Source organism: Ambystoma mexicanum, chromosome 14 (genome assembly GCF_040938575.1).
Source record: "Ambystoma mexicanum isolate Mex_15411 chromosome 14, UKY_AmexF1_1, whole genome shotgun sequence".
Classification (NCBI taxonomy): Eukaryota; Metazoa; Chordata; class Amphibia; order Caudata; family Ambystomatidae; genus Ambystoma; species Ambystoma mexicanum.
The window spans coordinates 477216201-477236570 of record NC_090940.1 but is presented as its reverse complement, the minus strand read 5'-3'; the positions used below and the strand labels follow the sequence as shown (position 1 = coordinate 477236570).

At 45.2% G+C, this 20370-nt stretch overlaps 1 protein-coding gene across 10 annotated transcripts in view; it reads right to left on the bottom strand.

Annotated features, from left to right (window-relative positions):
- Positions 1–20370, bottom strand: part of GSKIP (GSK3B interacting protein) — a 480402-nt gene that overhangs the window by 362503 nt on the left and 97529 nt on the right. For 3 of the 10 annotated variants that reach the window (XM_069637708.1, XM_069637712.1, XM_069637705.1), the window contains exon 2: positions 4005–4123. The exons of the other annotated variants lie outside the window; for them this stretch is intronic. Coding sequence is in view for 1 of the 3 variants with exons in the window: in XM_069637705.1 (XP_069493806.1) it covers positions 4005–4040 (36 nt within the window). In the remaining 2 variants the exon portion in view is untranslated. The remainder of the gene's footprint in view (positions 1–4004; positions 4124–20370) is intronic. 10 annotated transcript variants of the gene reach the window in all.

Below are 20370 nucleotides of genomic sequence, written 5' to 3'. Positions count from 1 at the left end.
TCCCGTTTCTTACAACTTCGCAGTCGTCCTTTTCTTCAGCATGAACAGTTAGCTTCTCCTGCTATGGGTTTATGGGTACCTTTGACTGTTATATCCAATGCTCTAAAAGACCATCTCCAGCTAAAGTTTGCAAACAGAGTGCGAACAGCACACAACTTGCTCCTAGTCCTCCGTTTTCCTTGGAAACGGAACTCACAACCTTGACTGTAGACATTTGCCTCCTGGGAAGGAGTGCTTCCTGTGAACGCTCATTGAAAATTCCAGTAGAACAATTCCAGAACTTTGAGACGCATCGCTGATTATCCGTTTGCTACAGTTGCACCATGACTGACAGTAACCCTATTCATTCTCCTTGTCCTCACCCTTGCGGATGCCACGTTGAATAATACCCGCCACAAATACGAAGGGCCCGATGACCATTCTTGGACTCACTGCGAAAACCTAAGTGGCGTGGCAGTATGCCTGTGTGCAAAACCTCTCAGGGTGTTGTGCCCATCTGCCTGGATTTCCTGTTGCTCTTGTACAATTTAACTGAGGGTATGTATGCCAAGACATCAGGCTGATTTCCCGGACCAGTCGTCTCCAGCCCTGGAATTAATGGCTTTCATTCCCAGATGGGGTTGACTGGTCCTAGAAATGTTCTCTACCCTGACCACCATGATCAGGGGAGAGACAATGGCCTCTCACTTCACCGTTCCGCTCCTGCCATAGGGCTTTTGTGCTATAACAAGGGTTCAGGGAAATTAGTAAATGTTGATATTATCCTTCAACCAATACCAGTGTAATTATCAACAATGTTACATATTCACCTTTGATAAAAGGTTTCACCTCTGGGTATGCCACATTCAAAGGAACATACTTAATGTGTTGGGTCAATGCTAACTGTTGGGGGGTCCATGCTAACTGTTGGTTGTCCTTGGACTGGGTAGGAATTTCTTACATGGGATATGTTCTGCCTGCCATAACATCATTCCAAAAGGTATCCTTCATTCCCATGCCGTAAAAGAAATTCTGGGTGGGGAAGTTTCATGGAGTGTATGGGATAGATCATTCCTGGTTTGGGAGTCAAATTTACCCAGGACACGGTCAAAACTATACATGTTACTGGAAGAGATTCCAAGTGATACTTCCTCATTCCTTTCTCCGCTTTCTCATGAACAACTAGCCACATGGATGATGGTGCCATTCTGGCATCTTAGGGGTGCGTCTGCGCTCATATAAAGTCGGAATGCTGTACTTGCATACCTAATTCCGATAGTAATATCACGGATATCTCCCACACATGCAAGACTGTAGCTGCCTCCATAAGCAGAACACCTCGGGAAGGTCATTATACTATCTGCTCTTGAATTCTCTTGGCCACTTGGAAGAGCAATGCTACACACTGCTCTCGTCTATTCTCATTCTCTTCGTGGTTGTTTATTGTGGAAGCCTTACCAACAGTTATCTTTACACCTCTATGAGAAAGATCCAATAAGCCTATGAGATAAAACTTAACTACTGAGAATTGCTGAGAAGTTCTTAACACGATGTGCGATTTTATTAAATGTATGCTCCTGTAACGGTAAATGGATGATACTGGAGTAAAGGTCTTATAGGAGGGATTTGTGGTGGAAATGTGTAATGTGCTACCTTAAGGCCCAACTCATCCCTGTGCCTTAACTACAAGTGGAATTTAATAGTGCCTGCCATGTTTAATTGTGTAGCTCCCATGTTTAGACTACGCCTAACCAATGTAGTTGTGGGCATGCTATAACCAAAATGCGTCCCAATGTAGACTTGAAAACGCATCTCGTTTCACCAGATGCTTGCTTCATTTATATTTTTGTTTGGCATCAAGCAAGATCTTTTATACCGCCTCACTCTAGCTCTGCACGACGAGACGGCTCTATTGTGCAGATTAGCAACATTAGGTGGATCAGGCACTGCCTGGGCCCTTTGCAAGGCATACATTAGTTTTCCAAAATTGATTAGCAGAGTTTGCTAATTAAAAATGTCTTTAGCAAACAAACACATTTGATTGCAATTTTGTACTAATATATTTAATGTCACCAAAAGTTATTTGCACCCAAGACATTAAATGAGCAACAATACAGCATTTGTGTGTACTGCTGACGTGAGACATTAGTGAGATGAGAGTCTGTAAAATGTAAAGGTTAGCTGCATGAATGGACACAAATAAATAGATAGGATAAAAAGGCTCTGAAAACAGGTTTTCAGTGCAAGGCTCTGTGCAGCTGGGTCCAGTCGGAGATGCAAAGGGCAGTGTCCCATGTATTGTATGATCCACATGTGGCCCATCGTTTGCTCCGTAAGGAGAAGTTCAGATGTTTCATAAATCAAAAAGTTTGCAATGCTAAGGGAAAGTCATAGCCGGAGACCACGTATGTAGTATCGTGTTGCAGCAGGCAGAGTAATTGTCAACTTCAGGTGGACAAGATGGCCTTTGCCAGTCATGGATATGATTTTCAATATATCATGAAATACCACTTTCGGGGTAGGGCAGGGCTGCTAATAACCTCAACCCCAAGTCAGGTAGGCCCAAGCACATAATTTCAGACCTGTACACCCATGAACGTGGCATTTATCACCATTAGTACTCCGAGCCACCATCTGTGGTAATGATACTTTAATGGCCTTTGGCACTTTAAAGTGTGCAGTATATTATTACCAAATACCTACATTTCCACTGAATACCATTAGGGGTGTCACGGTATTAGTTTCATGACGGTACGATAACCTTCTTGCCAAATGACGGTATATCATAGTTATCGCGGTATAGCAGGTGGAGCTACTAATCTTAACAAATATTTTCTAAAAGGTCATAAAATGTCAGATTTATCAACCCAAACAAAACCAGGCACCCAGGGCCAGAATTGGGCTTTTCAACATACTTTCCACTGAAATGCCCCCCCTTGCTTCCACCAAACACACGTGTGGCGAGGAGGAGGGGGGGGGGAGCCCTGCTGCGACTGGCAAAGCAAACTGAATAGCTTTTCTTAAGTGGTCATTTAGGCTTTTAGCTCCCCCACTGGCTACTGGTGAAGATGAACATGTTGCCATCTTGATAACCTGCATGCCACAGATCCATGAAGGCTGATGGTAGTATACGCTTGTGCGCATACACACACACACACACGCACACACGCACACTCTTTACGTTACAGCCTTTAGTTTACTTGCGGGCCAAAAGGTGTTCAGTAATCACGGACATGTTACCCTTTGGTATGGCACCAGGAAATACCCACAGAGATGAGTGAATTTGGCAGTGCGACTTATTATTTGTGAATTCAATGATAGAACCAGGGAAATCCCCCATTGTCATATGTTTAGCAAACATTATCCATTATAAATATATAAGCCCCAAAGCCAAAGTAAACCCTTTTCCTTCTTGTCACTGTATTTATTCTTCCTAATGCTAACATATTGATTTTGTGTCAGGCACGTGTGGTTTATGAAATGGCATTAAAAACTGCTCCAATTGAAACTACTTGGCAGACGGCACATCGAACAGTGCAACACCAAGAGTGCACAGCACATGCTTACTGCAGCCTTTACAAATTAGATTGAAAAGCACGTGTGGTTTATGGAATGGCATTAAAAACTGCTCCAATTGAAACTACTTGGCAGACGGCACATCGAACAGTGCAACACCAAGAGTGCACAGCACATGCTTACGGCAGCCTTTACAAATTAGATTGAAAAGCACACTTAAGGTATAAACGGTATACCGGTATAAACAATGTGACGGTTATTATTGTTCAATTAAGTGGTGCACGGTATCTTTAACTGTATACCGTTACATCCCTAAATACCATTTCACCGAATGAGAAATCTTCAACTTTATTTCTTCAAATTTGATTGGGTAAGTGGTTACATTTTAAAACATAGATGTTGGTGGGTTAAGGGTATCGGATAAGGTTGGGGGTTGGAGTGGGGAGGCAGTGGATCTTCCCCCACATAATAAAAAGAAAATCAAAGAAAAAGAAATTCAAAGACTTTACCATTAGGAGAAATGGATTCGGTGAAATCACATACATCAGATTATTACTTTTGCACTCTTTCTCTCTCCATTAGCCCGTTTGAACTTGCTGTGAACAGGGAAGAGAGGGTGGAGAGACCCCTGAAAGCAAGAGGAATGCAGCGTGAGCGGTGCCTTCATTTAACAGGGTAATTTAAATAGCAAACTTTGCTACACAGGTGTCCGTTTAATTAGCAAATCAACTGACTTGAATAGCAAACTGCTATGCAACAATGATTATTTTATGCCTTCCTATGAGAATTGCAGTCGGAACAAAATACTGCTGGCTTGTTTAATTGCATCAATGTGCATCAGCATCTCAGCGTGAGAATGTAGTTAAAACATATGTAACTACATGCATGAAGACTGAAATAAGCAGGAAACAATCTGATACATTTCCAACTAATCTCATTGAATGTTGTCTGGCACACCCAGATTAATTTAATCAAGTTAATGCATTGCAAGGTAACCAGGACCGTCCGTCTACCTACCTAGAGGTGTGGATTCACCTCTACCAACCTGTGACCTTGCACATAAGAATCAGGAGTCCAAGATGAATACAGAGAGCTTAGCGCAGGAGCATTCAAAACTAGAGCCCAACTCCTCCCTATTCCAATATTGGGCACGCTTTGATTTCAGGGTATTCCAGTTGAGTGGTGCAAGTAAAGTGAAAAAGCGGAATCCTGACAAGCCGCAGGGGTGGGGGCGCACGGGGGGGTGGGGGGTTGGTTCCAAGTTAAGAAGTAGATTGCATTGTACAAGCAGTAGGGTGAGGAGATATAAAGTCAGCAATGTAGCCATAAGCCAACTATGAATAGACTTAAAGAGAAGAAATAGTAATTTGAAGAGAAGATGGTTTTGAATAGAAAGCCAGCCATTGGAGTTAGTGAGCAGACAAGGTAGGATTGAGGTAGGTTATAAATAGTACATGTAGCAAAGCTGAGAATCTTGCTGAATATAGAGAAGGCGTAGAGGAGAAATCCAATAAGTAAGCTGGAACAATAGTCCAGTCTGCTCAGCACAGTGGTAGAGATTAGTTTTCTGTTCAAATGGTGTGTGTGATGTAGCGATGAATTCTCCTAATGTTGATAGGGTTAATCCGATCAGCAGTCACTGTAGTCATGACGACATGCATTAGCTTTAGACCGTTGTCAAAGGACTTTGAGTTGCAGGTTTTGGGTAATGGAATGAGAAGACACCCCGATTATCCAATTGCTTAACCATATTCTTTCCATAGCTTCTCCGCTCTATCTTCCTCCTTCGCTGCCAGCGATTTTGCTAATCGTTCAACTAATAAGCTTACACATTTGTTCATCTGCTTCACCTAAGGATTCCAATGATTCCACAGTCTCTTTTACCTCCTCCTGTTCATGGCCACCTTACTTCCTCTTCCAAAAACTGATGTTGCCACTTACTTGTCCCGGCCCCCCTCTGACCAGTTACATTCTCAGATCCTAAAGCGGGAGCTCGAGCTTCCCAACCTTCGTAACCCAACAATGGAACTCAGTCCCACCAACCATGGGAGCCGAGCACTCCTACTGAAACTTCCGGAAATCACTAAACGTTGCTTTTCGCTTAAATCTTCATGCCTCAGGGCTTAGTGCGCATTATAAATAAATATTTATTTAAAACTGCGTTCTGTAATATTTATCACCTTTTGTTTTTCCCTCCAATTTTAAAACATGCTTCTATTCCCCCTATTATAAAATATGCTTTGCTGGATCACTGTTTACCTTCAAACTCTTGTCCCATTTCTCCTCTTCCCTTCAGCTCAAAGCTTCTTGAGGAGCAAATTGCATACATTCAAGTCTCCACATCTAAATTGCTTTTCACTTCTGCCTTTCTATGACTCTGGCTTTCGTCCTCTTATTTTCACAGAGACCTAATGTATAATTGTTGCAAAGTTCTCCCCTCACTGCTTGTTATGGTAAACATTCCTCTCTCTGGTAATCAGTCTTTTACCTGTGAGCTAATGATTACAGGCAAAGAATAAAGCACACCAAAAAGCAGTAAAGGACCGCTGTGGCTGAGCCACAACCCACATGAGTGCTCACAATGGCTGACGGGATCATCCACAGAGCAGCCCAGAAGATGGAAGGTGCCAACGCAAAGAAAAGTTAAGTGAGTGTGAGTGTGTGCGTGTGCGTTTATTCATTTATAATGCGCGCCTAACCTGGCGGCAACAGGGTCGCAACAGTACAGAATATGCAAAGCTCAAGTTACAAGGTTGCATAAATGAACAGCAAAGATGTATATACAAGGCAGTGGAAGGTCAAATAAATAGATACATATGAGAAGCTGTACATAATCGACAAAAGGATACATGTGTATGTGCAGGGAGTCATATGTGCACTAGAGTGGAGCTAACTGTCCTGAGATTTCAGCCAATTTATATAGTTGGGTCATATAATTTAAGGTAGGGCTGATCTTCTCTTTTAGGATGTGGCAGGGAGTTCCACAATTGTGCCGCTCTAACTGGGAAACTGCTGCCCCTGGCCTAAAACAACTTAAATCTCGGAATGATAAGGCTATTGGTATTAACTGTTCTCAATGGTCTGGTGGAAATTCTCCTCTGGAATCTGTCCGCAAGATAACTAAGGGCTGCGTTGTTAAGAGCTTTGTGAGTGAGGGATGCAACTTTTAAATTAATTTTATTTTGGGTAGAGAGCCAATTATTTTGGCGCCTTATGGATATATGTGATCTTTTAGACACGCCTAGAGCCACTCTCAAGGCATTGTTATGAAGGATTTGAATCCTATGGATGGTGGATTTGTGGGCACCGATGTATAAGGCATTACAGTAATTTAGCCTAGATAGAATAAGGGCTCTGGCCAAAATGATACATCCGAGAGAAAGGGTTTGCCTGATCTGATGAGTTTACAGGTCTAAGCTGTGGCTGAGGCCATGGACTTCACCCATTTCGAAAAGGAGAGGGTGGAGTCGAGGTAGAAGCCAAGTGTTTGTACCTCTTTTTTTTTTTTTTTTTTATTTTCATTTAGTTTATGCAAACTTTAGAAAATCTTTTTATATCAAAACTTATACATTATAGAATATACAATGTCCAATTGCCTCCTCAGCTCTGACCGAGGCTCAAATTTTCCCTTAAAATTCCTCTATCTATAATACCTCGTCCTCATTTCTCAATGTCTCGTTTATCAAACATTTGATCTACGCCGCAGTCTCTTGGAGAATCCCTACTCGGGGTTCTTTCGTATGTGAATTATGTCTGTGTTTGTTCCTCCATTTTTCCCCACATGATTTCTATTTGTTTCAAGAACAATGTGAGTGCCACCGCCAGTTTTTTGTTGTTACTGCAGTGTAGCCTTCCCCACCATTCTTCCTCACTATACGTGGAGACTAATTTTCTTTCCGTTGCCAGGTATTTTGTTCTTAATTCCATAAGTTCGCTGCAATAAAGTATCAAATGTTTTAGTGATTCTGACTCTATTCGACAGAGACGGCATGTTGTATCTTCGTTTTGCCATTTCCTGTTATAGATTTGGGCTTCTTTAGTTTCATATAGATTCAATCTAAATCGCAGATATGCCCTCCTTAGGACTTTACATGGAAACAATTCAAGGTATTGGGTTAGCTGCATTCTCCCTTTTGCTTCTCCAGGATGGTTCTTCATACGTTTGTGTGAATTTCTTTTTTCTATTGTTTTAATCCAGTCCAGATCCATTAGTTTTTTTTTCACTCCATTTGGGTTGTTGACCAGCTGTTTCTCGTCTACTTCTATCTCTTTCAGAATCCTTTTACAGTTTGCTCTCCATTGCTGGAGGATCGAGTGGGGCTGTATACTGTTCCGTTCTGCCAAGATTTCGAATTGGGGGACACAATTTTCAATTGTTTTCCTATACAGGTTTAGCATGTTCCATGTGATCTTCGCATCTAACGTTGCTACACCAACTTCATAGATTACACAAGCGGTCGGGTAACTTTGGGGAATTTGCAGAATCTTTTTCCAAAAGTGCCCCTCACATCTTGCCCAGATCTCACTGGAACATCCGAACAAACATTCCGCTCCGAATATTAATGCTGGGATTACCTTGCTTTTATAGAAATTGATCACTGGCTTATATGAGAATTTTCCATATTTGTTATGGATTACCCGGGCTTGTGCTGTCAGCTGTTTACATTTACTCAGGGTCTTAACTACCATAGGTTCATCTCGCAGGCTTGAGTTTATATACACCCCTAGGTATCTGCTGCATTTTACTTTTTTGAGTTTTCCATTTCCGAGTGACCATTGGAATTGACGTTTTCTTAACGAGGTACCCTTTAGATTTTCTAGGGTCAGGATCTCTGATTTCTCTGCATTGACCTCCAAGCCCATTTTTATTGTATATTCTTTAAGTGCTGTTAATTTGCGTTGAAGGCCTATTGGTGTAAGATCTAAAATTACCATATCATCTGCATACAGGAGCCAACTAACTTTATTTCCGTTTATCGTGGGAGGCGTGCTTCGCACTTCCTCAAACACCCTACCCACTTCCGATATGTAGAAGTTAAATAGGGTAGCGCCCAGTGGACAGCCCTGTTTTATCCCTCTGGCCGTTGGTATTGATTTTGAGTGATTTCCCTGGTCGTCCAATCGAATTTTTACCGATGTTTGCGAATATAATTCTTTTATAGCCAGGATAAGGCTCAATGGGCAGCCACGATCTTTCAGGTTTTGCCATAGCGTTTCTCTGTCTACCCCATCGAACGCATGAGCCAGATCAATCAGAGCTAAATACACTTTCTTGCCCGATCTAATTGCTTCCATTTTTACTAGGTTCAATATTAGCAGATTTAGGTTACATCCCACGCCTTTTACAAAGCCTGCTTGTCGGACGTCAATTGACTTACTTTCTTTTAGCCATGTATTCAGTTTCTGTAAGAGCATAGTTGCAAAGATCTTCCCAAGTACGTCTAGCAGGGCAATTGGCCTGTAGTTTGTTGGTTTCAGGCGACATCCTTTCTTAAATATCGGCACTATTATGCCTTCTTTCCATGATGCAGGGATTCTAACCTCTTGTATGATGTTTTGAAATAGTCTTTCGCAAAACGTGGACCATTCATCGATGTTTTGTTTCAGCATCAGATTTGATAGGCCATCTGGCCATGCTGCTCTTGAATCACTACATTTTTTAATACAGGTTGAAATATCTATGCGTTTGAAGCTTAGATCCCATGGTTGTATTTTCGGGAAAACCGGTGTTTCTGTTTTAAGTTGTTTCTCGAACAGGGATGTGTAGTGCTTCTCCCATTCACTTTCTGTCACCATGTTCTTCATTATTGCTTTCTGGGGATTTTCTACTTCATTTAGCAAAGACCAGAATCCTCTGGAATTTCGCTGCTTCAACGACTTCAGCATGGCTTCCGCGTCATTTTGCTCTAATTTGGCCCTATGCAACCTCACCTCTGACCTGTAGTTGTTTTTTAACAGACTTATCTTTTGCTTGTATTTCGTGTCATTTGTTTGCTTTCTACAGTTTTTCCTTGGAGTTCTTTTTTTTTCAGCTATTTCTTTGTCATGTACATGCTTTTTATACTGTAGTTTCCCCTGACCTTTTACTTTCACCCTATAGATTTCCATAAATTCACTGTACTCTGTTGTTGGTGTCTTCAGATGGCATGAATCAGGGTTTATGGCCTCTACCAGTGATTCTATATCAGTAGCCGTCATTCTCAGCCTTGTTCTTCCGGGTTCCACTTCATATTGTTGATGCTTCTGTAGAATTTTCTTATGTGTGGGTTGGCTCCACATCAGTGAGACAAGGTTGTGGTCACTCTGTGTTGATTTTATCACTTTCATGGAGGACATTTCTGCAGCGATGTTTTCTGTCACGAAAAAATAATCTATTATTGATCTCTGGGTACCTCTCTCCCATGTCTCTACTGCCGGTACATCACCTAATGTGTTCCCATTCATCATTATCATAGCACGATCTTCCATCTCTTCGAGCCACATTTTTTCTTTCCTCCTATCCTTTACTGATCGTTCTTTTTCCGATTTGGGTTTGTTAACAATTTCTATTAATTTCAAATTCAAGTCTCCACATATCACCATCTTGGCATCCCTCTCTATTGATTTCAGGTGATCCATGGCATCCAACAGGTCGTCCATTAAGTTCCCTTGTTTTGCCTCTTGATTGTTCCAATAGATGTTGAAAATATGTATTCTTATGTTTTTTTGTGGATCCTCAAACTCTTTGGCCTCGATCTTTGCATATTGTATGTAGTTTGACAAATTCATGGACTCCTTTATCACAAACCCGCTCTTGTGACTCACCAAGATTAATTGACCAGACATGGGTCTTCCCTTTTTTTTTATTATGGCCGGATTCATTGCCACCTCAAAACCTTCTATACACGGGCAACTGGCTAGCCATGTCTCTTGGAGACATACGATATCGCAATTCCTCAGCATTTCATTGGAACTGTTGGCAAGATGTGCGAATCCTCTGGTATTCCAAGTTGCCCATGTTATGGTGTTTTTGTCCCTTTGGCATTAACTTCGTGGTTGGTTATTTATGGCTTTAGCTATCCATGCCCATTCATTTGCTTCTTTTTCCGGTTTCGGGCTATTTCCATTCGGAGCTTGCTGGTTTAGATCGTCCGTGGCAGGTATGTTCTGCACTGTTATTTCAATTTTTAGGCCTTTTGGGTCGTCTATCTTCTCCCTCGGTTCTCTGCACTCTTCACCGGCTTCGGTGCCTTTATCCACACTCCCCTTTTTTTCGTGCTGATCAGCCTGCTGCTGTTGATTTTCCTTCTGTGAGCACTGATTTGGTGCTAGTAGATTATCTACCTCATAGATTTGGTATCCTGCATCCATTATTTGCCTTTCACACATCATAATCAGTGCAGTGATCTTCCTTGAGTCGATGTGTACCAAGGTACTTGCGCGACCATATTCTTTTATCATTTCGACTCTGCTTAATTCGATGCTTCGGATAGCTCGCAATACCGTTATCGATTGGAACAGTTGTAGTATTGTATTCCTATTCGGCGACTTATCATTCTTATTTTGTTCAATCTTTTCAATCAAGACCCTGAATTTCGGTTGGCCCTCCTTTGGCTTATACTTCTCCTGATTATTTTGGATTCTCGAATCCTCTTTGAATCTCTCACTTGTTTCACTCTTTTCTTTCACTATTTTAGTGAGATTTGGCATTCTATCTGTTGATGGTTCCACTTCTGGTTGATTTGAGCCAGCTTTAACTTCTAAGTTAATCTGCTTCCTATGGTTCTCCTGGGCTAATTTGTTTTTCAGTAAACTGATTTTTAATTTTTCTTCCATGGTATAAAATGGCTTTTTTGCCAAGGTATCATCCACACTTGTTCCAACCAGCGCGCCCTCCATCTTTTCCGATGGACAGATCAGTCGTATCACTCTCCTGTTCTTCGGTTCATCGTTTGTCCTCTCTGGCACCCTATCTCGCGTAGCATCCTTATGTCTGCCCCCATCCTTTTTGTGGGACACCTATCACACTTCTCGACTCATCTTCTGTGTCATCATGGGTGCTATATACTGACACGTTCATCAGATCTTCATCGTCCTCAACTTGACCAAGTTCTATTAAGTCAGTGCCGTTTTGCCGAGGCATTTCTTGCTGCTTATTTTGATTTTGTCCAGTATTTGGATCACTAACCGCGTGCTTTTTAGCATCCTCTTTAATCAACTCTGTTTTATTTATTGTCACGTTTAGGGCCTTAATATTTCTAAAAAAGTTTGCTGTGTTTTTAGCATTTTTGTTCTTAGGGGCTGACAGGTTTTTTGTTTTCCTTTTGCATTTCCCTTGTTTATTATTGCCATTTATTATCCCATTTCCGCTATTCTTTGGATTAGGTGCTGGTTGTTTTTCAAATATCTCATACCAATCTTTATCTGAGCTCTTATTTTCAGGTGTTGTCTGTTGGTCGCACGTCTTTCATCCTATTGTCTTCATGCTCATTATTGATGTTTTCAGTGGATAGTGGAGCCTCCTGGGCCACTACCTTCCTTATTCGTGTATCCTCAGTTTTGTCGTCCATTCTATCGCTCATATTACTGGTGTTTTCGGAAGTTGAAGAGGCAACTATTTCCTCCAGCTCACTTAATCGTGTCTCCTCGCTTTTTTTATCTTTACCAGAGTCTACAACAGATGACCCTCTGTTCTCCTCCTCTTTGGTTCCGGGTCGTGTGGTCTTTGGCTCTTGCATTCTGTCTTTGTGCTGGGGATCTTGTTCTTTCCCTTCTTGCTCTATGTTGATCACGTCGTGATTCCTTGGGATTGATTTTTTATTTGCTCCAACCTCGTTTCTGTCCTCCACTCTCAATTGCTTTATTGGGGGGGGCTCTTTCGGTGCGGCTAACTGGGGTTGGGGCTCTTGTTCTACCAGTATCGTTTCATAATGATCCGGGCACTGATCGGATCTTTTTAATTTTGCGTGCATTTTCACCTGCTCTTTATTCAAGGTTAGTATCGCATGTTTAGCTACCTCTGCAAATAACCGCTTATCCTCGGCGTTATTTTTCAGGGCATCTTTCAGTGTGTTTGTTGCGTATTCGTATCCACGAGATGACATTTTATTTTGTAGGGTCATTTCCAAAATGTCCCCTTCCATTTTAATTATTTTCGTATTTAACAGCGCGATCAGTGTGTTCTGATCTTTGCACGTTTCATTTAATTGCTCATAGAGCTTTATTAGCGGCTTTGTTGCTATTGTCGTTGCCGACATCATAGTTGGTCGTAATTCGTTCACCACTTTTTCGATCATGGCTTTCGATGTTAGAGTCTTGGCCCTTGTTTTCCTTTGCGATAGTTTGGTCTTGTTATGTTCAATCTGTTCAACTTCCTCTTTTTCTGTTTCGGTCTCAGTGTTTCTTGTAGATGTAATAGACGACCCCGACCCGGACCTTCTGATATTTCTTAATGTATATGCTGAAGCATTGACGTTGTAATTTTCTCTATCTCTTTCTCCCTTTTTATGTTTTTGCGATTGATGGAGATCGGAGTCCGAGCTATGTATATGGGAATAATGCCTTGAATGTACTTCAGTCCCTCGTTTCTCTGTCTGTCCTAGACGCCAATTTGAGTCCTCCATTCTTCCGGTATCCTTACCGCACTCTTCAAGAGCTGTTCGGTTAGAGGTGTTTCTTTGCTGTTGGATATTTTGTTTGCGGCTCACACTTGGGACCGCCATTTTAGCATTTAATCGGGTTAAATCTCTGATCAACTGATCTGCTATGGCTATGGAGCTTCGTCGGGGCTGTTGTCGGGGGTCTTTCTCTTGATTGACCATGGCGGAGACTTCCACTGCTGGCTTCCAGATTTCTTCTTCGTGTGGGTTTCTCTCTTTGATTGAATCGCTCGGTCTCCGACTTATCATGCCTTCCTCGTCCTCCGACATTACGTCACTCATTTCGTCTGGTAACCATTGCTCTTGTTCATGTTGACTGGTCATCATTACGGCTTGCCACAGTTTGTCTCTCGTCTCCAGATTATTGACCAATTTACTTTTAGCAGGTGGTGGTTCCTTTATGGGACTTTCTTTAGAAGTTTCCCATCGCTTTTGGAGCCTCATTGATGCCAGATTAGGAGGGCCTGACCTATTTAACACTGAGATGCTTTTTACTTTCTCCATATCTTTTTTGATTATCTCCTCGACATTCTTCCATGCTAGTATTTTCAACGAGCAGATTTCTCTGCGCGGATTCGCTCGGTCAAGATTTGGGTTTGGCATGCTTTTCTCTTTAAATAGGGGGCCATTAGAGTGTGTGACCACTCTATTTAAGTTGTTAGCCCTCTCTGTCAATGGGGGATTCCCCTTTTTCTCCATGTCACGGGCACTCACGTTGTCTCGGTCGAGGTCACAGAGGCTATCTCTTGTGCTGCTTTGCACCTCCAGGACCTCGCTTGGGGTCTGATACTCAGACTGCTCCTCTCTTTCTATAATTGGGCATATCTCCAGCTCCCCCCCTTTGGCCGCTTCTCTTTCTCGGAACTGCATGTCCTGTTGCACGTCCAGTTGCTCCAATATATCGCAGGGGCTAGGGCATGGAGGGCGCGGGGTTGCCTCTAGGCAGTCAATCACATACTCAGCTGTTTTTGGTGCTGGGTCTAAAGATCCTAATATGGTCGTAGTGTTTGTGATATTGACGCCATTAACTCTCTGCTCAATAGGTTTGGATGGTGACAAACTCAGACCCTTAAGATCATGGCAAGGCTTTGCTGCGCTGTCAGCCAACACACTTACCGCTCTCCCGTGGGCTTGCGGCGGCTTTCTTCCGACCATCGTGATTTCATCTCGCTCGGCTTTCCTTAGTTGCGCTCGGGTCTGCAGGATTCCGGGTCTTCCTGACATCATCTTCCGCCCTCTCTTAAGGCCCCCGGGGAACACGGGCGACACTCTCCTACCTCCCTCCACAGAATCAGCCCTGATGGTGGGTCCCAGCACACCAAACAGCCACAAAACAGTATGCGCCCTTTGCACCTGTCGGGCTTAGCGCCACAAGGGTGGTGGGCTCGCTGTTTTCTGCACTCGGCTGAGTCACGTGCAAGGTCGCGTGACACTCCCGGCTCCGCCTCCTCCAGGAAGCGTGGGTGTGCCGAAACGAGCCCTCCACTAGCTCTTGATGTCCAAGTTCGCCTGCTGCAGGACGCGCTGTCTCTGCAAGTCAATTTCACACCGCTTTGCTGGTGGGCTCGCTGTTTTCTGCACTCGGCTGAGTCACGTGCAAGGTCACGTGACACTCCCGGCTCCGCCTCCTCCAGGAAGCGTGGGTGTGCCGAAACGAGCCCTCCACTAGCTCTTGATGTCCAAGTTCGCCTGCTGCAGGACGCGCTGTCTCTGCAAGTCAATTTCACACCGCTTTGCTGGTGGGCTCGCTGTTTTCTGCACTCGGCTGAGTCACGTGCAAGGTCACGTGACACTCCCGGCTCCGCCTCCTCCAGGAAGCGTGGGTGTGCCGAAACGAGCCCTCCACTAGCTCTTGATGTCCAAGTTCGCCTGCTGCAGGACGCGCTGTCTCTGCAAGTCAATTTCACACCGCTTTGCTGGTGGGCTCGCTGTTTTCTGCACTCGGCTGAGTCACGTGCAAGGTCACGTGACACTCCCGGCTCCGCCTCCTCCAGGAAGCGTGGGTGTGCCGAAACGAGCCCTCCACTAGCTCTTGATGTCCAAGTTCGCCTGCTGCAGGACGCGCTGTCTCTGCAAGTCAATTTCACCAATTGTACCTCTTTGGTCACTTTAATGGGGTTGCCATCAATTACAAATGAAGAGTAGTCTTGGCCTAATTTCTTAAGGTTGGGGTGGGTACCTAGGATGATGAGCTTGGTTTTATCATCATTCTAGCATAGACTGTGGGTTACCAATCATGCCTGCATGATGAGATACACCCCGTTTACCAAGGCCAAATCCTTGTTGTAATCCCCGGAAAGTGAGAGGAGAATCTGATTATCATCTGCGTAATTAGTGTAGATGATACCAAAAAGGTCCAGATCATCAAAAAGGGGCTTAGTAAATATTTTGTAAAGGGTGGGGGAGATGCAAGAGCCCTGTGGTACACTGTAGGTGATAGGGATCGGGTCCACCGCTGCTGATGGGGAGAACACCCTCATGGTCCTGTCGCTTAGAGAGGACTCGATCCACGTTATCGCCTCTTTGGAAAAGTGGGCGGCCGAATCTAGGTGGCTACATAAGACCTTGTGGTTAACAAGGTCAAATGCAGCAGAGAGGTCAAGCAATAGGAGGAGGGCTGTTTTCCGTTTATCTCGAAGCTCATCAATTTGTGCCTTCAAATCAATAAGGGCGGTCTCAGTTCCATGTTGAGGACTAAATCCTGATTGTCGCGTTCCTAAGAGTTTATGAAGTTCTAGGAATTTTTTTATTTGATTATAAGCGATCTTGTCTAGTATTTTTAACAGAAATGGAACTGTTGTGATGGGACAGTAGTTTGTAGGTATGAGTGGATTGAGGGTTTGCTTTTTTAGCAGAGGCAGCATCCAGGATTGTTTCAAGTTGGTAGGGACAGTACCAGATTCAAATGAAGCATTGATAAGTTTGGATACAAACAGGGACAGATCTCTTGCAGCATCTTTTATGAGCTAGGCTGGGCAGAGATCGCCCTGGCAATTGGAAGGCTTAAGTTAGAAGTTCCTTCAAAGGGGGGTCAGGAGTATAATTGTTGGGCTGAGGTAGGTGATTAAGTGTGGCTTTTTAATGGCTATTTTATTTTGAAGTGTATTTACTTTTGGGGCGTGGCTTGAGCAGCCATGGAGTGGGGCGTGCTTCCCGTGGAGCTCTGGAGGATCCGACAGTTGATCCGTACAAACTACCTTTAAAAGTGCGCCACTGGTTCCAGAATCGATCCCACACACATGGGAATGGATGCTTCGCTCATGGATGCTTCGCTCATTGTATAAAGATCGAGAAAAATCGTAAGCGGGAGTCTGGAGAAATTGCTTGACGAACGACGGCGGCGGCTCGGTCCATTGTCACACAAGATGGCTGACGACAAAAGAAACGAAACCAGGGTACTCGAAGAGGACGAATAGAGGCGGCGGCCACGGGGAAAGAACAACAATCGCAAGGAGAAGGCGGAATACGAAAACCCCCTGTGGGCCGCAGGTCTTGAGTCGTGAAAGCTTGGGCCCTGGCCCGGACGGCAGGGGCCCGAGGTGTGAAAATGCAGGCCGCACCACGACCAGCACGAGAAGCGCTCGCCCGGCATTGAACTAGCAGCGGTGAGAGGAGGGGGAGGTGGCGACTGCCTGGAGACCACCGCGACAGTCGGTAAAGAGCGGAAATTGCGGCTGGGGGGGGACACTCGGTCGCTGAATCGTGATAGGGAGACCCAACGGTGAACAGAAAATGGCGGTGCGAGGGGCCGTGGGCAAGAATAAGACCAAACAACCCACGATGGACATTTTTGCGAAAGCACACCGGTCTCCTGCGGCCACCTCAACCAAAGGCCCGATGGCACAGGCTGAGGGCGCGACAGCGGCTGATAATCGTCAGATTTTGGAGGCCATTACCGAGCTGAAGGAATCTTGGGGGGTTGCGATGATGGACCTACGCACTTCCCTGGAGGCTAAAATTGAAGCAGTGGGCATCGAAGTCTCCCTGCTGAGACAGGATGTCAGGGGACTGGCGGAACGCACAAGCAGCCTGGAGGGCACGGTGAAATCTAATACAGACACCGGTGCCAACAATACAAAAGAGATCCATGTCCTCAAGCAACAGGTGGCCAACTTGGAGTCTCGAACAGAAGAAGCAGAGGGGAGAGCGAGGAGAAACAACATTCGTGTGGTGGGCCTGCCGGAAGGAGAGGAGGGCCAGGACCCGACTGATTATATCGAGAACCTACTCCTACAAGGAACCGGGGCCGGTAAACTCTCGCAAGGATTTGTGGTCGAGCGTGCACATAGAGCCCTCATGCGGAAGCCGAGACCGGGGGCCCCTCCACGAGCGATAATTGCCAAAATACTGAACTATAAAGACCGGGAAAAAATATTGGAGTATTTTCAGAAAGGCGGTACAATCGAGAGGGCCTCGAGCACTATCACGGCATACCCGGATTACACTATGCTGGTCCAGAGGCAGCGGTACAGCTATGTAACCATCAAAAGGAGGCTGCGGGCGGCTGGGATAAAATATATGCTGCTGTACCCAGCGAAATTGAAGGTCGTGTACAAGGGCAAAATGCACTTTTTTGATACTCCGGAAGAAGCGACAACGTGGTTGGATCTGCAGGGCTGCCCGGATCAAGACACGGAGGAGACACAAAATGGACGTGAAAAGTGACTGACACGGTATGCATCTTGCTATGGCGGCGAAGGCTGAGAACGAAGGGCTGATATTCGATAACATATTGCGGATTGTGAGAGACTTGATGGACTTGAATATAGTGGCGGTTACATATGTTTAAACTGTATAGAAATGTGTAGTTCTTTGATGTGCTATTGGAGCGGCAGGGCGGTAGCACCCTACCCCCCGAATTGTAGTTGTACTTATAGTAGGTTGGCCATTAGGGCGGCCTCACCCTGCGGAGCTTCGAGTACAGGCGAAAGCCGGAAAGAGCTAGATGCGGGGGAGCCTGAGATCCAGGAATGGAGCTGGGCAACAGTTGGGGGGGGGGGGGGGGGAGGGAGTGGGAAGTTTGGTGTGCTTTTGGTTAATGGGGTTTTAGAAGGGGATGCGAGCCTATATAGATTGGAATGGAACTCTAAGGTTACACTGCACCTGTGGGGGAGGGAATGGGATCATACCAGGCCATGGGGGACCTTAAAATACTCACATGGAATGTGCAGGGGCTTAATAGCTATTTAAAAAGGAACAAGGTTATGCAGGCAGAAAATAGATCTGGCATTGCTACAGGAAACCCACCTTACACGTGAGAAGATGGACATGATTGCGGGAAAGTGGAAGGGGGTGTTGGTGTGTTCTTCGTACTCGGCCTACGCAAGAGGAGTACTTATATGGGTGGAGCCACATGTCCCGTTTCAGCGGTTGCAAGTGGTGGCTGAAACAGATGGGAAGATGGTTATGCTGAGGGGATTGGTAGAGAATAGGGAGATAAGTATTGTTAACACGTACGCCCCGAACCAGAACACAGCGGCGTATATTAGGACACTTAGTGCGAACCTGAGCGTGTGTGTGTGTGTGTGGGGAGCGCGGTGATCTGGGGAGGGGACTTCAACTGTGTATTAAACCCGAGGGTGGATAGATCGGACGGGAAATGGGATAGACCGCCCCTGCAGCCAGGGCGTTACAGACGCTGCTGGATGACTTTGGGTTGGAGGATGCATGGAGTGTGGGGCACCCTGGGGATAGGCAATATTCGCATTATTCTGCCCCACAGCAGTTATAAACAAGGCTGGACTATATCTTCGCATCACCAGAAATGATAGCGGAGATTGCGCACATAGAGTACAGGGCCAGGGTCCTTTCGGACCACTCGCCCCCGATTCTTGCGTAGCAAGATTGCCCCCTGAGGGCGAGGATCCCGACATGGCGCCTACGAGCTGAGGCGTTGTGAAGCCCCTTCTTTAGAGAAGATTTTACGGGAGGAGATAGTAAACTATTTTGAAACCAATTCTGGGAGTGTGGACTCGGCGGGGACGCTATGGGAGGCCTTTAAACTTGTTATGAGGGGGGCGGCCATGGTGAAATCCAAGGGCCTACAGGGTGGGGTTTCAACAGAACTGAGGGAGATGGAAGCACAATTGGAAGAGGCCTTAAAAGCCGGCGACGATACAGCGGAGAAACTAGATTTGATACTTAAGCTGCAGCAAAAATGTGCGGATTGTTGGGAGAGGTTGTGCAACCTTAACTATAAAAGGTACATAGAGAGACAGCATGCGGGAGGTGACAAACCGGGGAGACTTTTGGCGTGGTTATATAAGAGCGAGACCCCCAGAGCCACAATCAGAACTATAGAGAGGGAAGATAGTAGCGTGGAGGACACCCAGGAGGGGGTTTATCAAGCGTTTGTGGATTACTATAAAGTGCTCTACAGGGAAGACGGGGAAAGTAGCCGGGCAATGATAGAAGAAACACTTGAGGATATGGGGTTGCCCACGATCAGTGAGGAGGAAAGAGAGGAATTGGACTCCCCGATTACCCTGGAAGAACTGGGGGAGGTGGTGAGGCAGTTGCCTACTAGTACGACCCCGGGGACCGGGCTCCCAAGCAAATTTTACAAGGTATATATAGAAGAGGTCCTCCCCCCCCGCTGCTAGAGATGATAAATGAGGCGTTCGAGACGAGCCGCCTGCCGGAGTCACAGAGAGGCTGTTATAGTACCTCTCCCTAAACCAAATAAACCAGGGCGCAGCTGTGGTTCCTTCAGACCTGTGTCAATGTTGAACCAAGACGGCAAGATATTAACTGCGGTCTTGGCGAATAGACTGAAAAAGGTCATTGGTAAGTTAATACATCCGGATCAAACGGACTATGTCCCCCATAGAAACATTACCAACAATCATAGGCGACTTCAGAGGATCATTGAGTTTGGCAGCGGAAGTGAGGAGGAAATGGCAATCGTGTCTCTGGATGCGATCAAGGCCTTCGACTTCGTCAAGTGGGCGTGGCTGCTAGCGGCCCTGAAACACTATGGGTTAGGGCTTGGCTATGTAAGGTGGGCGGAGATTTTGTATAGTGAACCGCTGGCCAGAGTAAAGACGGGATCTGTGATATCAGAGAGGTGGCAGCTTAGTAGGGGTACTAGGCAAGGATGCCCGTGGTCCCCCATGCTCTACATTTTGGCCCTGGAGCCTCTCGCGATCTATTTGAAGCAGCAATATGACACCATAGGCATCGAGGTGAACGGGGAGCGGCATTTGGTCTCCCTATACGCGGACAACATGTTGCTGTA